The sequence below is a fragment of the Gadus macrocephalus genome, chromosome 21 (assembly GCF_031168955.1).
Source record: "Gadus macrocephalus chromosome 21, ASM3116895v1".
NCBI classification, from domain to species: domain Eukaryota; kingdom Metazoa; phylum Chordata; class Actinopteri; order Gadiformes; family Gadidae; genus Gadus; species Gadus macrocephalus.
In genome coordinates, this window is record NC_082402.1 from 7,275,233 (window position 1) to 7,295,803 (window position 20,571).

Below are 20,571 nucleotides of genomic sequence, written 5' to 3' on the forward strand. Positions count from 1 at the left end.
GAGTCTTCACCTCAAATGTTTTTGAGGATATTTGTGCTCAGAATAATTGTTTATTTTTAGCACCATTTGTCTAAAATGGTTCTCAAATTCATCTTTAGTAAAAATGGTTTAACTTAAGGAGCTATAGCTCTGCAGGAGCTCAATTGTTCATTAACTCCTGGCCTCTATAAATATCTATTGATAGTCAACTCCCTTCCTTTCTACTTATTATTCTTCCTTGTCTCAAGTTTCCCTGTAAATGAAGAACTATTTTCACATGCAGGTCGGCAGCTACCAGTGGAATTGCTTGGTGTCACCTTGATGTCGATGTGACCAAAATAGATTTCTGGGTCGCAGGCTTGTTGTGTCAGTGGATTCATGCCTTCAAAAGCATTACAGTAGTAATGATAATAGAACCCATGATGAAGACATGATGACACGGACAACATTTATTATCATGATTATGGTGATAATAGGATTGGATACAGAACACCATACAAGAAACCCTGCACTAATTCCGTCTATTCTAATTCAGGAACATTTATTTGGTTAGGGGGCAAATTGTCAAGTATCAAAGTCAAATTTGTCAGCTGTGGCCTTGGATGTGGGATTGAATTACTAATTTTGTATTCATTAGAGACTCGTTAATTGCTAAATGGCTGTTAAGCATGAAGCAGACATGGCTAACACATCAGTTAGGAGTTAAGAACCATTTTACAATCCAGTTAAACAAAGAGTGAAAAAAGCTAAACCCTAATGAGACTGCAGACTGAAACTAACCCTCCATCCAACCTGGCTCCCACAAAGGCACTCCTAGACTCCAGACTCTTTCATGAGATTCTCAGTGGACTGAACTTAAACATCTATTTCAGTTAATATTTAATATTCTTTACTTTGTTCTCTATATATAGCATTCCGAAGAAAGGGGGATCTGTCAAGTAGTGTGTGCATATAATATTTACACATCTTCACTTCAGCAGACACTTTTATCCAAAGAGACCTAGTGAAATCTGATCAATGTGGTGTAATGGGCCAGCCTTGCTCCTACATGGATGGATTGCAGACATAAGGGATTGAACTCCGGGCCTTTCAGCTGGGAGTTGAACAGCCTGGAGCCACTGCTCTATAACACGTCTTCCATAGGTGGTTATGGTCTTCAAAAAGCCCAAAACTCAAAGGAGATTCATTTTGGGCTTTTTGAAGACCATAACCATCTCCAATGTAGGAGCAAAGCTGGCCCCTTACTCCAAATTGATCAGATTTCACTAGGTCTCTTTAGATTAAAGTGTCTGCTGAAGTGATGAAAAAAAAGTATCAAATATGCACACGAGGGCTCTGCTCCTTGACAGATCCTGCTTTCCTCTGAATGATATATGTATAGAGAGTCCAGTTCAGTCCACTGAGAATCTCATAAATAGTCATAGTTTATATGACTGTATAATAATTGTCATTCTTTTTTTAAGGTTGCTGAGCTTATAAATGAAAAAACCCACTGTAACGCATTTTCATTTTTGAAGCATGAAGTTTATTTTCGTGAACAAATAGGTACGCAATGATAGCTTTTCACAACTCATCCCGTCATCGCCCACATCACTTTTGATTACAAAAAAATATAAAAGATGCACTATATACACACTATAGCAGCCATTCATCTCATAATCGTATCGCATCTTAAGCATACCAATATATACGTATATGCATACAAAGTTGTATGTTTCTTTAAACCCAATTTATTTTAGTACCACCATGTTCATATTTGCGAAATGGTTCACAGTCAAGAAAGAAACTATTGAGATTCATTTAAATGATTCTTCGGATAACTATTCAGCACCATGCAATGAAAGAGCAGCTACTCCATCATGGGTTCCACTTCTACTGCTGCTGTGCCTGACACACTGAAATGAAGTTCCTAAATGAGTGAGAGTGTTCTTGTTGCCTAAAACCACTGTCACCAATTTAAAATTCAATGCAATCTTGATACTTCAGTCGTTGGAAAATCATCATCCAATCAATAAATTCAAAACATTAAAAAATGTATATTCCTCATCAATACTAATCAAATTGCAATTTAACTCATGGTATCTGCAAAACAAGTTGCAGCATGCAACTGCTTATTGATAAATGAGAGAAAATTCAGTTGTTATAGTCTGTACAGACAGGATCTATGTTTTGTATTGTATTGCATTTGAGAGATATAACAAAACATTGACATAGTACTAGAATTCCTAATCATTTCAGAGATTAGCCAATAGTCACTCACATACTGTTACAGAAATAGTTTGTAACAATTATTCGGAACAATGCCTTATAGATATATCGTATGTATCTATATTTAAAATACAATATCTATTAAAAAATATATAGACTGGCTTCCCCAGAGATGATTAATGGGCATTTTTATGTTGCATTGACATACCAAAAATCTGGTACAGAACATGTCTTATCACACTGAAGGAACATTGTAGTAGAGCTACCAGAATATGTGTGTGTGGTGTATGTGTGTGTTGATGGTAGGGGAACACAGAGGGTTAAGGTTAAGGGATTTTAGCATCTGCTGTCATTCATGTACAACTTATGGGCATGCATCGCGTCTTTCAAACTTGGCACGACACCGTATATCTGACATCTCCATCTATTTTTAAGCCTCAATGGCTTCAAAACATCGTCTAAGCCAAATCCAGTTTTTGTATTTTCTTCTCGTCCCTGGCAATCGTGAGAATGTGCTGTCGATGAAGGTGAAAGCGTTGTTACTGTGGAGTTTTTTTCATCGCTGCTCAAACGTCGATGATGTTGATCGATGGCACGGATGGATGAAACTGCAAAAGATGGAATAGAAACCAGATCAGTCATTGTGTTGTTTATTTGGCCATCTTTAGAAAGCCATGCACTGTCACAGTAGTGATTTATTTGGTTCTAGCTGAGAAAGCGTACCTTAGAACAACAAACAAGTCCAATATATGTAATGTTAAACCAATTTAAGCACTGTATAGTCTGGGTATTGCCATAATTGGCAATATCAAATTAGTTGAATATCTGAATCATATTTTATTAAGCCAAGAGCTAGAATAGAAGAAAATGACTGGAATACGAATACAATGCAGTTTCTGCATATTGATATCCTGTTTAACAGTTCAAACTATTTATTGCCCCTCATGTTTGTGTTATTTAATATCACCGAAATTGTCCTCCCCATGGGATCTGAATGCAATGATAAGCCCATAGTAGAATTCAAAACCCAGTGGAAATTAAATAAATGACCAGCAGTTTGTACTTCTTGTTTTATTCTTTCCTTTGCCATGCCTTGTCTCTCCTTGTCTGCTAAGCCTATTGTGCACACAAGCCGCCATCAAACACACAGACATCGATCTGTCTTCACAAGGTTGTGTTTTTGTGAAAAGCAGCGGATCAATCGCGTGTAAAGGCTGCCGTGAAAAACCTTTTCAATTTTCGTCGTATTTTTCTCTATTTTTTACAAATGTTCAAAGTAAAAAAAAAATGCTGGCAAATGCATGGCATTACTATTCACAGTTTAACGTTTTTTTTTCCTGACTGCCATTCAAACACACGTTGTTATGAGCTGTGCTTAAGCCAAACAGAAATATCTTCTGGCACCTAAAGAAATCCTATTAAACTTGATCCAATTACCAAATTAAATTTGGCCTTTTATTTTTATACATTTTTACCACATTCAAATCTATTTTTGCAATAACAATAATGAATAACAACAGGTATCCACATATATAGTGTGAATACCTAATAAGCACAATGGATTGCGATGAAAGCCGACGTAGAAGTCTGACAACAGACTCCCCCACCGCCGTTGCGTTCATCCATCGTTGCGTTCATCCATCAAAGAAAAACAAAAAATAAGAAGCAATTGAGCCTGATCTGCCTTTCTGTTTTGCTGGTTGAAAAAAAATAAGGTTGAGTTTGTTTTTGGATAAATTGTTTGAAAAATAGAAACGATTGTAACAAAAGCTAAACAGATTTAATTTATGTTGTTTGTTGAAGAGGCCTGAAAGTCAAGCATTTCATCACCATTCCTGACTGTTTCTGGTAGTTCCATATTGACATGACAACAGTGTTCATATTCATATTCATATTGTGTGTATAACATAATGGATACACTATATAAGTATTGCATTACAGCTCAGAATGAAGGGAGTACATGGAAGAGCAACATGAAGGCCTAGCATTGTTATGGTGAGGGCTGTAGCACTAGCCTAGCCTAGCCTTGGTTACCTAGCATGAGTAGCATAGCATAATTTGCCTTGCTTCGGTAGCCTAGCATCAGTAGCCTAGCCTTGTTAGACTAGCATCAGAAGGCTCCCACCTTGCTGCTCAGCATCATTAGCGACAGTGGCAGTTTAATACTGTCACTAGCCTTACATCGGTAGCCTAGCATCATTAGCCTCGCCTCGGTAGCCTAGGATCAGTAGCCTAGCATCATAAGCCTACTGTCACTAGCTTACATCAGTAGCTTAGCATCGTTAGCCTGGCCTCGGTAGGTACCCCAGCGTCAGTAGGCCCCCACCTTGCTCCTCAGCAGGCCGCCACTGTGGTGCTCTGGGGTGCTGTGATCGGAGGACGGCTTTGCCTTCTCCTTGCTGTTGCTTGAGTCGTTGTCCTTGATGATGTCATACTGCCGGCAGAACAGCGCGATGACCGCTGCAGGGAGAGGAGGCAGAAGTTATTCTGTTCATAACACACCCATGGATGAATGCACGCATACAGTTACGCACACGTATTGTACATTCATACACGGTATACCCATGCATACGTGCTGTATTTGTAGATGCCAAGCATGTGCACTTAGACATGAACACTTACCACACGCACGCACGTACGCGCACGCACGCACACACACACCTTGATGTTCCATTAGTAGTTTGCTACTCTAGTCCACATTGTCTATCTACTCTTCATTCCAATCCACACCTTATCAATGACATCCCTGAAATGCTTGGATCACTTCAAGTGCCTTCATGGAACACACAACTCACACTTACTGGAGAGCATAAATGTGAACTGATACACAAAATCATTTCCATGCAGACTGAATGCTGAATGTGGAAGAACTCGTTTGTAGAAAAGGTTCCATTGAATCCTTCTTTGATTTTAAAGACTGTAATGCTATTTATTATTGAAAAATTACTGAGAAATAAACCTGAGTTGTAATCCTGTACTTTTTTCTAGCGCGTTGAGCACATCATAATGTACTTCCTTTCACATTACAAGGAATGACTCGGCTGTAATATTTGCACATGGCCAATGCAGCACAGAGAACAGATTGACTGTCCAGTCTATTTACGCAGGTATTTATCACTGCCAGGTTCCCTGATGACGCTATGGGACACATTAACAAGACTATTCGTCAACAACGACCAATTCAAAGTCCCCAGAAAGTCAGGACGAACAAACAGTGTTAAAAACGATGAGGAATGTTTCCCCAAGAGCCATTTTCTATTGCTATATAACCAACCACATGCAACATCAATAGATATTGTACTCGTAGGGCTCTTTTCCTGCTAACGTTGATATTATTATTGATCGCTATGTATGGGTTGATATTGAATTCAACGTTTAGGGGCTGGAGAACATAAACAGGAGCCTGGGAACCTGGCTGGGAATCTGAGAGCTCATGTTTTATTTGCTCAGGCAGATGGCCGGTCCCCCCTCCAGTTCAGACAGGTTCTTATCTGAATGTCCTGGGTCAGACCAATCTCAACCGTTTATCTACCGGTATATTGGGCGGGTTTGATATGATGATTTGATGGCTAAGATTCCTGCCGTTTTGGTCTACTTCCGACAGGATTTAATTGACCAATACAGCGCTCAACGCTGCATCACGGGATCACTGTCGCCTTGCATGGCAGCCGCCGCCGTCAGTGTGCATGAATGGGTAAATGTTAGGCAATATTGTAAAGCGCTTTGGGTGGCCTCTGGTTACAAAAAATCACTATATAAATAGTCCATTTACCATCACACTTTTCGTTGCTCTGGTTGGTTGAACATCTTTCCAATTTCTTCCAGAGGCAATTTGGTCTGCAACGGTTGATACCACTCCTCCGACATCGAAAATGACCCTGAGAGGTTTTCAACTTGTGCCCTGGTCAGGCAATGTCCGGCTGCATAAACAGACCTACCTGCCCACATGAGTAGAACCACCACTATGATGATCATCTCTCCAGTCTGGAGATGTCTGGGCCTGTCCAGTCCCTGCACCGTTGGGTCATCTAGCAGAGGGAACAGGAAGGTCAAGAAGGTCAAGGGTGAAGGTTAGGGTCAACACAACGGTAAATACACCGTAACCTAGGCAAATGAATGCATTGTTTTGCCCCATTTTGCATAACACTGTGAAACACTGAAACACTGTGGCAGTTTCAGATACAACAATGACTCCCAATAACGACAGACTGTTTCACGATTCATTGCTAAACAATGTCCAAAGAAAAGTTACTCCCAAAACATTTAAATGATTCCAAGATGGAGGAGGGCATTGGAATGTACAAGCCCAATAGTGCACCATTCTATACCATATATGGTATATAAAGAGACAGTCCTCTTCAAAACAAACATGCATATATATATATATATATATATATATATATATATATATAAACAAACATGCACGCACCCACGCACGCAGGGATTTACACAAATCAGTTGCACTTTATTCAGCTAAAGGCTCCCAGCAGTGGTCGGCATTGTGTTGAACCCCCGCCGCCATGGACCACGGACGTCTTGCCAAGCAATAGCAGGATCCTCTCATCAGGAGCCAGCAGGATGTGATGCGGGGGCGTACCGATCTATCACGGCATTAATCCCGCTGTAAGAGCTTTGACTATCGGCCTCCTTCCACCCTCAAACAATCTCTTTAAACCTGCGCGGCTGGATCTCCTCCAGCCGGACACTCTTCCAGATTAGGGCCCCCCCCCCCCCACTGAGTGGATCTAAGGGTCCGGATGCTGCTCCGGAGTCCGGGCGCGCCAGACAGCCCTCCCTGGTGTCGGGGGGTTGGGGGGGCAGTTGTGATGTGGGAATTGATTGGTTTACTTTGGTGGTCATTGTGTGTGTGTGTGTGTGTGTGTGTGTGTGTGTGTGTGTGTGTGTGTGTGTGTGTGTGTGTGTGTGTGTGTGTGTGTGTGTGTGTGTGTGTGTGTGCATGTGTTTGTGTGGTTGTGGGTGTGTCCGTGTGCATGTTTACTTTGGTGGTCATTGTGTGTGTGTGTGTGTGTCCGTATGCATGTTTATTCAGATATAACTTGGCGGTGAGGGGAGACTTGGTTCTATCAAGAGCAATATGTCTCACCCATACCTTGTTCTAAAGGACTTGTATCTGAATTTGTTTTGGGAGCTGCTTTGCTATAAGGAATAGGAAGAAGCTTTATCCATCCTGGTGTTTTTGCTCATTGCTGATGTCAGCAGCCTTATGGTTTCCTTAATTATCACAGTTGGATGCCGCCGGCATAAATAATACTGCACATGGTACAAATAATACTGCACATGGTACAAATACCCCTTTTTTTTATTGTGTAAGGCTCTGCCGTTAGTACTTTTCATTCATTAACCGAGATGAGCATGCAATTCAATAGGAATTGATACGAGAGCAAGCAAGCTAAATGAGCGATTATTCATAAAGGGAAGGGAAGCTTTTATTTAGCTTTCATGTGTGGAAGGAATTTCCAATTGACCCGACATAGACACGCACAGCTGAGAGTGATGCTGCATATTTAATACCAGAAACTGCACTTAGTGATTCTGTTTGATGTGTTGCTCCTGGTAGATGCGACATATGGTGTTGCACCGATGCAGTGGTTACCTTAATTAGTCTGACAGCTTCCCTGGGGCTCGAATCCCTGAGTGGGATGTATTACTGTGATCTGAGCAAAGGTGGGGAAGCCTGTTGCAACAAACCAGGTGTTCCAGGAAGGCATACCAAAGACACAATTACCGGCTAAACTGTGCCTGTGTTTTATCTCATTAAAACATCCAATTTTTTCTTTGAATATATATATATAATACTAATCTTCTGTGGTTCATTTTTTTGTTTACTATTGTTTATATACTATAGTTCAGAATAAAACAAAAACAAATGATAAGTCAATTTGACAAGTGTACAACCAGAGTGTGTTTTTGCCTGCATAGAGGAGAGGCTGAGTTCCCACTACGGGGTTGACTAGCCATCCTGGCAGCCCTGAAGTCTCACACACTAATTGAGTCTTAGGGGATCCCTCCTCCTCCTTCATCTTATTGTGTTTGACAGCCAAGACCACCCGCAATCTAAAAATATCAACATATTCTTACATGAATTGTGGGGCTGTGGGTCGCATTTATGACATTGAACAATGATCAGGTTGAAGAAGACTGAATATGTGCAACATAATTCAACGTAAAGAGTCTTGGCTGAAGCTTGTTGTGGCCACACTGTCCCTCACACAAAGATGGTGTCCTGCTCGTGAATCTTTCATGACTCGCTCATCACGTATTGATGGATTTTCTGTTTAATTTTGCAAAAACCTCAGACAGAAACCCCACACATTCTCATAACTTAGAGAAATGCACTGAATATTGTATGTCTAGCAAGCTGCTTATCTCCCACACAGAATGAAAAGCAATGGCGTGATAGTAGGTTTTGCCCGCTTTTGTTTCTTTTAATCATTTCCCATAACTGTACATCCAAACACCATCACAGCCTTGTGTTTTGACAGGCGGGCAAAGCCAACAAATGCATTCTTAAAGTTGAAGGTTTACTTTTCAAACTACAACTTTGACTAGGACTGACAGGGAAATCGATCCTGCCCTTCCATTAGCCAGCCCTTGTTAGCATTCACACGAGTCTGCTACGGCTTTTCATCAAGCTTCTTCGACTCTGTGATCGCAGATAGATAAAGGAGCATTGTATTGTATGGAATACAGGCAGTATTTATTTTACGTCAACCATAGAGGTCTCTAATACACGTTGTAAACCAATGTACTTTGAACTATGCTTGGCTGCAGCAAAGGCGATGGCTCCATTGTGCCCTGGCAGACTTGATTCAAAAGGTCCTCTTTTTATAGGTCGACAGTGGGTCGATGATCGAGAACAAGAAAGGTAGTAAAACTGAAAAGTGACATTAAATGAGAGCTGCGGGCTACTTTTAAGTGAGGCTCAGGTTGAATCGAGGTATAAAGTTGTTCCGGAGCAGAATGTGAAATCCTGCCCCAGGCATATTCCCTCCCTCTCTCCCTCTCTCTCTCCAGAGATGTAAGCTCTCTGGGCACCCATCTCTCCAAGTAATAAAGTCATTTGCTTTGGATACCACGGGTTTACAGCGGTAATGTGGGGAGTTAGTGGGCAAACTGCTGTACACAAGGGTCTGCTGTGGAGATAAAGCAGTGAAAAGGGTTGGGTTACTCTCACAATGTTGTGATTGGTAAAACAGGGCTGCTACTTTACACATCACGTACTTTTAGGTTCCACAAGAGATTTTCATGCATCATACAGACAGGTTGTGTCTATGCACCAGAGTCAGTTAACATTCTTCCCCAGGCCCATTCCAACCTAGCATTAGTTTCTGACGAGGGAAAATGATAAGCTTTACCCATGATGACGTGCACTGTTTATAGAAGCTATATAACGTTATAGTTTCAGTTTTTAATTCTCATTTTCCAAAGCGTGTTTTAGGATGAACCCAATTCTATATGTGCCTCAGAACTCTGGAGTGAATGCTGATCTTATTTAACTCTTTAAGTCTTTTTTTATATCTAAGGTAATGATTGGGAGATTAAATGTATCATATTTGAATTAATATTAAGTTGTTTGTTGTATTAAAAACCTTTATCATTTTTGGGTTACAAAGTTAAGAGAACACAATGTTCTGCAGCCATGCAGAGAAAAGTGAAGACATATCATACCAATATGAACTCTGTTATAGCCTCCATGTGACGGGGACCTTCCCAGGCACAGACAAAGTCATTTCCATAATAAAATAGCTGTGGGAAACAATGATAAGCGGGGGAATTACCAGAGAAAGAGGGAATCGTAATAGTCTCCAAATTGGGACACTGTTAAAGGTTCTTTCTGAACTCAGGGAAAGTTGTTGGAAATAGAAAGTAACCGAAACAATATCTCACTAATGAGGTGTCCCGTCTGGGCTGTATCCCTGACCTACTTGCACAGCTTCAGACAAGATACAAAACTCTGCGGAGCTAATGGTATATCTTAATCTTATCTTTCTTTCTCTTGGTAATGTTGGCCTCAACTACTTAAAACCTTCAACATTTCCGGAAATTACATTTAAATGAACTTTGAAAAAAATGTAGCTTCATTGATGTCTAAAAAAAGGTTTTAATCCCAAACCAGGTGAGGAGAAACATCAATCATTCACTAGCATCAGCACTTTCCACATTCACAACATGAAGGTCTCTGTAGAAAGCCTCAAGAGCAGAAATGTCGCGTCAGGATAAGGGGCCGGCGTCCCTTAAGCCAAACCTCACATTCGCTGCCAACGCCGCCGTTTTCCCGCTTGGATATAAATTTTTAGGCTTTAGCCATGGCTCACATGTCAAGAAGATTAGCCTGGGGGTAGAGGGGTTAGAGGGGGTGGGGGGTTGGACAAAGAGGGCCGGCGAAGGAGGCGGCTGGGGTCTGAATCCTCCACACACACAGAAAATAAAGTCGTCTGGAGACGGCTCTTCAGCTCATACACCACAAATAGAGTCACTCAGCCTTGCTTTTCTCCACTGGTCACGGGCTTCACATCTCACCCAGCACTACTCCAGACAAAGCTAAGAGAACCCTATTGGAAGAGAGAGAGTGCATTAGCCCGGGTTTCCTGATATTATCCGTCCCACCCTCTCCTCCTCCTACCCCCCCCCCCAAAGTAAGACTCCACGCTGTAGCCCCCGTTAGGAGGTCATGGGAGCGCGAAGGCTAAAGGCCTGCAAGCACTTATCCTCCTGGCCTGGTCCTCCACCTCACTGTGGCTCATTTTGAATGTCAATGAGCTTTAAAAGCCAAGCTTGGGCTTCACCAGCAGAGGCTAGGATAGCGCAGGGCCCCACTGAGAAAGACTGCTGGAAGTGGAAGGGGTAGACACCTGTCTCTGTAGCCTGAGGAAAAATAGATCTTTCTGCCAGGCTCCACAAGGATAAAGTGTTGCTTTATATAACATCATGAAAAGATTGTTTCTTTTAAGGAATCGTGTGCAAACATAGCCAACATCGCCTTCATAGCTTGAATTTGAAATGTAGTTGAAGCTCAGTGTTTAATATCGAAACTGAGACAATTTTTTAGTGAAGTACCATGGCAACTATTTTTAATAGGATGTTATCATGTAGTTATGGTACTTTTGAATGAGTTGCATGCTATTCCTGATCCTTGTGATCTTTTAAGCAAGCAATGCATGGCCTTGTTTTCAATGCTGTTCCTTAGCAAAGGGTAAAGCTGCAAAAGTGACACACTGACTGCATGATTCAATGAACTTGTATTAAAACTTGTTTGCCTTCTGGATTATGACATCCACTCATCTGCTCCGTCACATTTTGGCAGCAAAAGTAACCAGTGAACATATCATGACAGTCAAAACTAGGTCTCACAACTTTCACAAACATCTTCACCTTCGGGAGGTCTTTGCAACCTTTGAAGTTAACTTACAGATATCTATAGCAGTTAGAGATCCACAAGAGGGACATGACACGTGTGTGTGTGTGTGTGTGTGTGTGTGTGTGTGTGTGTGTGTGTGTGTGTGTGTGTGTGTGTGTGTGTGTGTGTGTGTGTGTGTGTGTGTGTGTGTGTGTGTGTGTGTGCACGCCTGCACTATTATGTGTGTGCATGTGTGCATGCCTCCATGTCTGTGCGTGAAAAATTCATAGACTACGGGAAAAGCCCAGGCGTACCAAGTATAAATAACAGTATCACCCAGAATACAGTGTGCTCTACTCATGCAGCAGCTCTCAGGAGCACCACCCCCTACCCTGGTTGGAGCTGTTGGACGGGAAGAGGTCAGACTTCTTGAGGGTGCGGAAGTGGACCTTCTTGCTCGCCTGGCTCTCCCCGTACAGGCCGATAGACTGGACCTGGATGATGTACTCCGTCTCCTCGTCCAGGTCCCAGAGCACGCAGGCCCGGCTGGTGGTGTTCACCTCGCGGATGAAGCGCTGCGTGTGGCCCTCCTGCCTCTGGAGAGGTGAAGGGTGTAGAAGACGGGAGTCAGAATCCATGGATAGACCAGTGGTTCTCCAAGACTGGGACTCGGACCCCACATCGCCTGATGCAGATGCGGGCCCAGGGGGAGAATCCTGGTTTATATGCTAGAGTGGTTCTGACGGTGCCTTTTTGGAATAAAATAGAATAGTAATTGAAATGGTTTGGAAAGGTATCTTTAAAGGTCCTGCATTTACGAACAGACTAACAGCCCCACTTGCCCATGGCTAGGAATGCCTCATGAGTCCTAGCCACGGGCGAACTACTACAAAACAACTCACTGTGGAGAGACGTTCACTGGGATGTGTCTGGAGGCGGATGCAAGACCAATTCAAGCAGTTGTTGGTTCCAAAAAAATGTCTGACCTAAAATGGGGACACTATCCAAAATAGGTTGGGTACCACTTGGATTGATGTATGTCTAGATGTATGTATGCATACATTAATGAAGGGCTGAACATATATATTAATTAATTATTCTACATTGAGTGCAGAGGAGATGGAGTGGAAGATTAAGCACAGATTAATTCAGGTCTCATGGACCACGACCACGGAACCAACAGCTCTGTGTCACTTGGCTGGGTGTGTTTCCTCACAGACATATGCTCACAGTCCCCAGGCTGTATCTCAGCTGACCTTTAGATGGCATTGAGACCGTACAAGCCCAAATACTGTACACCCTCCGCCCATTGACGTGCGAAACACTACCTCCCTTACTCGCAAGCTCTCTCTCTCTCTCTCTCTCTGCCCATCCATTTTAGTGGCTTCAGGCCAGATGTCCGTGTGATCTTGTTTGACTGCGGGTCGCTAATCAGATAATAATGATGCTCCCTCGAACCATGAATCACATATTATCGCAGCGAAGGATTGTGCTTTCAACAAAGGTGAATAGAATCAAAGTGTTGAAGCGGTTTATTGGTTAGTTTAGAGGTTCCATTTTCGCATGGTTACTCTTAATCAATAATTCATTGCACTTTTAATTTTTCTCTAGACTAAGAGATACTCTTAAAGCTGCAGTAGGTATTATTATTATTGTTTGAAAACCTTTTTCTCAAACATTTCTAAACCTGGACACACTGACTTGTGACTGAGATTCATAGTCCAGCGTAGTAGCAGTGCAGAGATTTTCCAATCCTCAAGTTTCACAGCAAGGGAAACTTGCAGTGATCACCGGGAGGGAAACACCAAACCATCTGATAATACACCTCACTCAAGACTTCCCTCTTTCAGAATTGATTGAATGAGATCATGGCTTGCATTTGCTTTTACTTACTTGTTGGGAAATCGAGAAGCCGATGATCACATCTCCTTCCGGGACCTCCCAGCTTACGGTTGCTGAGTCGGCTCTCAGGTGGGTGACAGACACGTTGACGGGAGCAGGGGGGCGGTCTTTGGGAAGAGCAGAAAGCATGTGATTGGCCCATTTGGTTATTGTCACAGCGAGAAGCACTTGCCACACATTAAGTGGCGAGTGCTTCTGTATCGTTACGTCGTCGGACCTCCGCCTGCCAACAAAGTTGTGCCTTCAGCCATTATACAGCTTTATTAAACCAGTTAAATTACTCGCTCAATATTGTGTTTAATGTACTATGCCAATTGATGCTTATTTAATATGATAGCACATAATGTGCATACATAAATCGGAGGGGAACTAAAACGTTATTATTCAACATTCTGATTGAAGGACTTGAGGTTTTACTGCCCATTCACCTGTAGTACCTCACCTTTATGCCCAATAGTCTCCTGGCTTCCTTGAGCGCGATGCTTAACCCAAAGTATCAGATAGCCACTCTGGATAAAAGCTGGACACCCGAATGGCAGGCTAGCACTGTAGTGTCAGAGACTATGTTCCAAGTCCATCATAGATGCCCCGTGAGATATTATCTGATGCCTTTCCCTGTGATATAGGATGAAGTGGTTCCTTTCTATTCGCATCACACTTCGCACCCAGGGGACCGAAAGCATCCTTTTAGCTCATCTCCGTTCTCGAGATGACCACCAGAAACCGCCTCCCCCCCATGCACACTTCAAGAAGCAAAACGGAGCTATGCCCCCACAAGTCACGCCCTTCAATGTGTTAAGACGTTGCCGTGGAGATGTGGCCGTCTCCCTATGATGGAGTGAGTCTGTGTCCAGCCTCCTCGGCTCTTATTTTAAACAGTGGTTCTTAATTAAACACTCACAGCTCTCGGGCATTGGAAATTAAACTGCCTCTCTACGCATCTTTTTTTAAAGATATCTGTACACGTTAAATAAATTGTTCGTCCTTTATCTCTACACTGTAAATTAATTTGTCTATGTCTTATCTTCACACGTCAATGCAATCGTATAATCTTATAATCCTTTGCCCTGGGATTATTGATCATCCCCTACTGTGATGCAACCAAACACAGTTCCACTGCAACACCACCAACAATTGAGAAACAATGACCATTTCTCTGGCTCCCTGTGTCTCCCCCTATGCTTCCAACACCTGTGTTGGGGGGGGCTATATTAGAATCTAATCAAGGTGTCAGATCCACGTCCACAACCTTCCACCCGCTTCCTCCTCCACCACTTTCTCCTCTATCCTAGCCATCGATCATGATTTGGTCTCCATTGGACAAGCTTATTACAGAGCGCACGTGTGGGGGTGGGGGGGCATGAGGGGTTGGGACATGGGGTTGACGGATCCAATAGAGTTCCTCTGCCCAACCGCACCCCCGCCCCCATAAGACTGGCTGCCACCCAGCGGTTGGTAGTATCCTACTGGGGAAGGTAGCTGGGATTGGATTGAGGGAGGGGGGGGGGGAGAATATGGGAGGGCAGGGAGTTTAACCTGAGGGAGGCGGCGTCGTGGTAGTGGTGGGGGGCGGAGTGGGGATGGGCACAGACAGGGATTTTGTCTTTGCCGGTGCTGTAATGGACTTGGCCCGATGTTACAGAAAAGTAACAGATGCAGAGTGGAGATGGAGCGGGAGGGAGGGAGTGTGAGGGAGGGGGGGGGGGGATACTTTATTAGCCTCGCTCTGAGAGGAGAGCGCAGCGGTGTTTCGTTCCAAGTGGAGGAACTGTAAAAAGCCAGTAGTTGTATGTATGTATCTGTCTATCCATGTTTAGAATTCCATATACAGTATATCCTCAAATCTATCCAAGGTTGCTGAATCCATGAAATTGCTATTCAATCTGAAATTTCTATCGAACCCAATTCTGTCTGCAAGTGTCACACCATTAGTTCCTGTTCTATCTCTCCTGGGGTTATAAACCTCGTAGACTCCCCGTTCTCAATATCAGGGGGTTATAAACCTCAGTGACTTCCTGTTCTATCTCTCAGGGGGTTTTAATCCTCGCTGACTTCCTGTTCTACCTCTCAGGGGGTTATAAACGGCACTGACTTCCTGTTTGACATCTTTGAGGTAGGTTGTTAACTGATGACAGTCTCACATTTTCTTCAGATAATGGTACAGAAGGAAAAGGGTGTCGATAATGGCGATACTACTGTTTCACACTAGTCTGTAAAAAATATGGATGCATTGTACAGCCACTGAGATCTCAAATAAAGTCTGTACATTTGTTTTGACCAGAACCACAGCTCAGCTATCTCTGCTAGATAACGACCAGACGACAGCACTGTCTGAAAGTATTGGGCATTACTCTGAGCAGTACAAACTGTCCTCCTCAGATAATTAAACTATTTTTAATTACATTTTTCTAGAGAGAATGACCCCAATCATTTGGTCTTTCAATTTTTTCAGCTTGTTCATCGAAACATTTAAATATTCTATTACAATATGACTGTTTCTCATTCAGTGTAATGAAATTATATTTTTTATCCAGAACGACGATAAGAAGGGTTAGGTAATCTTGCTCAAGGACGCCTAGAGGTAGACATTGGGAATCAAACCCAGTCCCTTGTGGCTGGGAGTCGAACAGCCTACCCAAACCATTACACTGTACTGTCCCCAGTATGGGATAAAGATCTAGACTAAAGGTCTGTCTAGAGTACTAAATGTTTGTACCATGTTGGTACAAACATTTTATACCAACATGTGCATCAAGAGTAGATTGGAGAGGCTGTGCAGTTTCTACTCCTAAATTCAAGTAAATAAAAATGTTGATGCCCCCCCCCCATTTAAACTGAGAGAAATTCAACATTTGCTGCCGGGCCAATGTGCTCAGGAGGAAACAGTTATGCAACATCTTAAGTATGCGCTAGGTCAGGTCGTTGGAACGTTCAAGCGCTAACTCTTTTTGCGCTTCGATGTCTTTCTCTCTCTCTCTCCATCTCTCAGCCTCTCTCTCTGTACTTCTCTCTCTCTCTCTACCAGCCCAACAGACCAGCACATTAGCTCCCTTCCTCCATCCATCTGTAGCGCGAGGCCCCTCCGGGGCCAACCCCAGCTAGAAGTAACAGGAAGAGTGCTGTGGTTCTAAAGTCATGCGAATGGATAACGCAATGTTTAGCTGCAGATGAACCCCCACGGGGCGCAGAAATCTGAGGGCGGTTCTCTTCTTGATGAATGGCGATTTGTATGAAGTGAATGATGTCAGGTATACTTTGGCTGTAAAAACAAAGCTAGAAATAAATGGTGAAATGTCTCCGAGGAGTTTGAGAGACTTAACCTGTTGGAAAAGGTCCTTGGATAGATGGAGCTGAGACCTCGCTAAGCTACTTTGTGGCATAAATGTGCGACAGAAAAAGCCATTATTACTAAGAGGATGAATTTGATTTCAAAACGGCAAAACGGCTACACTTTACATCATGCTGCATCGAGCTATTTCGGGTGTTATTTAGCTGCCATTTTATTCCTCTTTGGGACCGGAGTAAATTTCACCCCTTTCTCAGTTAATTGCATTTGGAGAAGCTTTCCTTTCCTGGCTTAATGAAGAAGCTATATCTACACAATGGCTCACCTGACGAGGCAGAATTGTAGGTTTTAATGTATTAACTTGGACCGGGCGTTGTACACTTAATGCAATATGGCATCAGTTGATTTATTGTGAGTGTTATCATTTACCTTCTGCCAAGGAAATTAGCAATACTTCAATGCTGAGTCGATCAAGAGAATGTAGCTGTCTTGCATTTATCTATGCTATAAAGGCTGCTGGGTAAAGTTGCTAACCTGTCCATGCCTGAATACACATGAAAACATAAGCAAAAAAGAAACTGCTGAAACTTTTGCCTTTAACCGACACAAACTCCTTTTTATAACGTTTACTGTGTGGTTGGTAGGTTGCATGGCAAACTAATCCAATATATCCTGTATAATAATCCAAACTTCTGGGGCATTCGTATCTATTGTTCCACACTGCAGGGGGCTTTGGTATATCAGCCCTTCGAGGCCTTTGGGCGCAGCAAAAAAAGGCTGGCGTTGGCTTCTAAGTAGCGCGCTTCGTTTTTTTATCTTTGCCTTAACACAGTGAACCCCCCCCCCAGCACCGGTGGGTTTTCTAATTTCTGTAGCGATGCCTCCATTGGGCCCCCATGTCAGGATTAAACAAACCAGACCCCCTTGCCTCCCTCTTTTATTTAGCATACGGAGCTATATAAAGCTCATGGTGGAAGCTCCATGGGCGCTGAGCGAGTCTGGTGTCTCTGCTCTGCTCACTGGTAATAATGCAGATGAACGAGCTGCAGCCAGGCCTCGTAGGAGAGATACGTCATACAGACCTTGATATGCGCATGTGTTATCATCATAGGGAGTTGCCGTGTCTTTGTGCATGCATGTTATTGTCTATTTTCTATCAGTCTTTATTTTTGGTTTGACTGGTTGTTTGAGATGCAAAGCAAACACTGTCTGGCTGTCATGCATCAGGAGATGGCAGAGGTAACCAAATGGACCAGATGGGAACAGGTGAGACCAAGTATGACCAGGTGTAACCAGGTTAAAACAGGTGTAACCAGGTGAAACCAAGTTTAACCATGTGAGACCATGTTTGACCAGTTGAGACCAGGTTAAACCGGATGTAACTCGTTGAAAGTAAGATAGACCAGGTTTGACCATGTAAAACAGGTGATGCCACAAAGGAACAGGTTAGAGACGGTGAGCTGCCAGACAGAGGTCATTGTCATCTCAAAGTGCTAGGACAGCTGAGCATAGACGACAAAACTGCATCCAACATAGACAATATACGGAACGGGATATCTTAATCGACTGACACTCATCAACAGTGTGAAATAGAGGCGTTCTGGCATGCAACTCATTAGCATTCATGATACTCATTCATGCAGCAGTGTACGTATGATATGTACATGCATTTCATATTGTGCAACCCATATAAATAGCAATTTGATGAATACGTCACATTGCTAGTTATTAATGAATGCTAGTGTATTGACCTCAAAGCATCATTTATCTACAGTCAATCTTGTTTTCCTGCAACCAATTTCCTCTCGTTGTGTGAGTTTTCGATTGTAATTCGCAAGCAGTGTGTCATTCCCCCCGAGCCTTTCACTGGTATCACTGCAGCGTACCTATCAACTCAGATTCCTTCTTAGAATATGTATTACCACAATGCTAATGGGGGGGGGGGGGGGGGGGGAGGGGGAGAGAGGGGGAGAGAGGGAGAGAGAGAGAGAGAATAGGAATAGAGGAATGGATTAGCAGAATCAGTTAAATAAACGAATGGGAGCACTAAGGGGCGGTTTACAAAAGGGAAGTTATTGATCTGCAGGTTGTTTCCGATGTAGAAACATAATCCCAGGGTGCAACTGACTCATTTTAAATGACCGTATTTCCTTAAAACATTAACAGGATTTAAAAAAAATGATAGCAGATCTTTCTAATTGAATTTGACAGAAGAGCATCAAGTTCAAATTGACACATTACAATACTACAAATACAGAATAAGCTATTGCTTAGACAGACAGTAATGTAACTGGGTAGAATTTAAATGATACATGGATAAAGGACTTTTCTGCAACAACTTTAGGCTCCGAGTGTAAAAGATAAAAACATTTCCCAGGCTACTCACTTGCTCCGACCAAAAACACGTCGCTGCCAAAGAGCAACAGGACCAGGGAGTTAACTAAAACAAGCCAGCGAGCCATGGCTGGCTTTTCTTTTATTGCTTTCTCTTAGAAAGGTAAACGCGGATTTCTTGTTTGCAGGTCTTCAATGTTTGGACAGCTTTGACTAGTTAATTTGTTGGCATGATTATATTTCTTGATTTTCTTTTTTTATCTCCTCGATCAGCGGTCTCTTCTTTAAACCATTAGTCTTCTCAAGGGAAATTAGTTGATCAATCCCAAGGTGAAAGAGACACGATGCATCGATCAAGCCGCTGCTTCCCCCATCTCAACGTTCATCCAATAGCTCTCCCATTCATGCGATCGATGAGCTGTCGTTCAAGCAGCGATCAGAATAATCCAGGTGCCTAATAATTGAACGCGATTTCCTCCCCACAATTTTCAAATCATGTTCAAGCATCGTTATTACAATGATAAGGTCGTTTTTTGGGAGTTTGTCATTGATCGAGTCCTTTGTCCCCTCAAAATAGAGGGGACATGCAGGCACCACGGACAGTTCCCTGTCAGAGTCGTGCGTGCAGCGCTTTAACTTTCAGTGTGTCCTTCCTTCCCCAACACCATGGACCTATAGCGTGCCTAGTTATTTATTCATTCATGCACAAGTGTGTTTCCGCAGTATCCAATCGTCCCTTCTACTCCGCCCCTCCAAAAAATGTCTGGAAAACTCAAGGAATTGGTTTATGTACTGCTTCTTTGATATGTGTGGTTTTTGGTAATCATTTTGTGATAGATAAACGGGGTTACAGTAAAGCATCGGAATAGAGGAATCCAAATAAAGCAACAGGAAATAACCTCCACGTTTGCATTGGAAAATCATAACAACTCAATAAAGAAATATAAGCATAAAATATGCCTTCATATTTGCTCCAAAAAGAATCCTAAAAAAATATAGACAACTATGTTTATGTTTCAAACATAGAAGTCAATAAAAAGCTTCCATAGCATATAGGCTACTAAGTTAAACCATTCATAAGGTTTTGTTTAACAGCATGCTCTATACTGGCTCCACATCTAGCCTACATTATACATCCATCCATCCTGTTTTCCATCAAGCTTGTACATTAGCCTCTATCACAGCGTGTGAACATTGCATTACATCTGTTTCATGCAGAGGCATCGTGATAATAAACGTAATGGGCTCAAACAAGATGGCAGTGTTTCTGGCCCAATGGTGCATAGAAAATACATATTATGTTGATAAAGAGTGCATTGTTATGCATAGTTTTGACATTTTATCAAAACATATAATTTAGGGTAGTCATTGATTTGCTCTTGGATTTGGAGATTATTTTGGACACCACACTGATAGCTAGCTAAACAGGACAGACAGACGGACGGACGGACGGACGGACGGACGGACGGACGGACGGACAATGTTCTCAGACAGACAGACAGAC

The 20,571-nt window shown here is 42.6% G+C and overlaps 1 protein-coding gene across 2 annotated transcripts; it reads right to left on the reverse strand.

Annotated features, from left to right (window-relative positions):
- Positions 1-1,481: 1,481 nt before the first annotated feature.
- Positions 1,482-19,749, reverse strand: fndc4a (fibronectin type III domain containing 4a). Of its 2 annotated transcripts, none has more exons than XM_060041467.1 (6): positions 19,120-19,749; positions 13,439-13,554; positions 11,937-12,141; positions 6,126-6,215; positions 4,452-4,647; positions 1,482-2,795 (listed from the first exon to the last, which is right to left on the reverse strand). In XM_060041467.1, exons 1-5 carry the CDS (start codon positions 19,193-19,195, stop codon positions 4,499-4,501), a joined length of 636 nt encoding a protein of 211 aa, XP_059897450.1. In that variant the 5' UTR covers positions 19,196-19,749; the 3' UTR covers positions 1,482-2,795; positions 4,452-4,498. The 2 variants fall into 2 exon arrangements, with proteins under 2 accessions (XP_059897450.1, XP_059897449.1); XM_060041466.1 differs by having other exon boundaries at positions 4,514-4,647; positions 19,120-19,748.
- Between the last annotated feature and the right edge of the window lie 822 nt (positions 19,750-20,571).

Coding starts and splice junctions, on each gene's coding strand:
- fndc4a (XM_060041466.1), bottom strand. CDS start 19,195: ATGGCTCGCTGGCTTGTTTTAGTTAACTCCCTGGTCCTGTTGCTCTTT. Junction 13,555..19,119: donor CGTGTTTTTGGTCGGAGCAA/GTGAGTAGCCTG, acceptor CTCTTCCCAAAG/ACCGCCCCCCTGCTCCCGTC. Junction 2,796..4,513: donor GCGGCCTGCTGAGGAGCAAG/GTGGGGGCCTAC, acceptor CATCTTTTGCAG/TTTCATCCATCCGTGCCATC.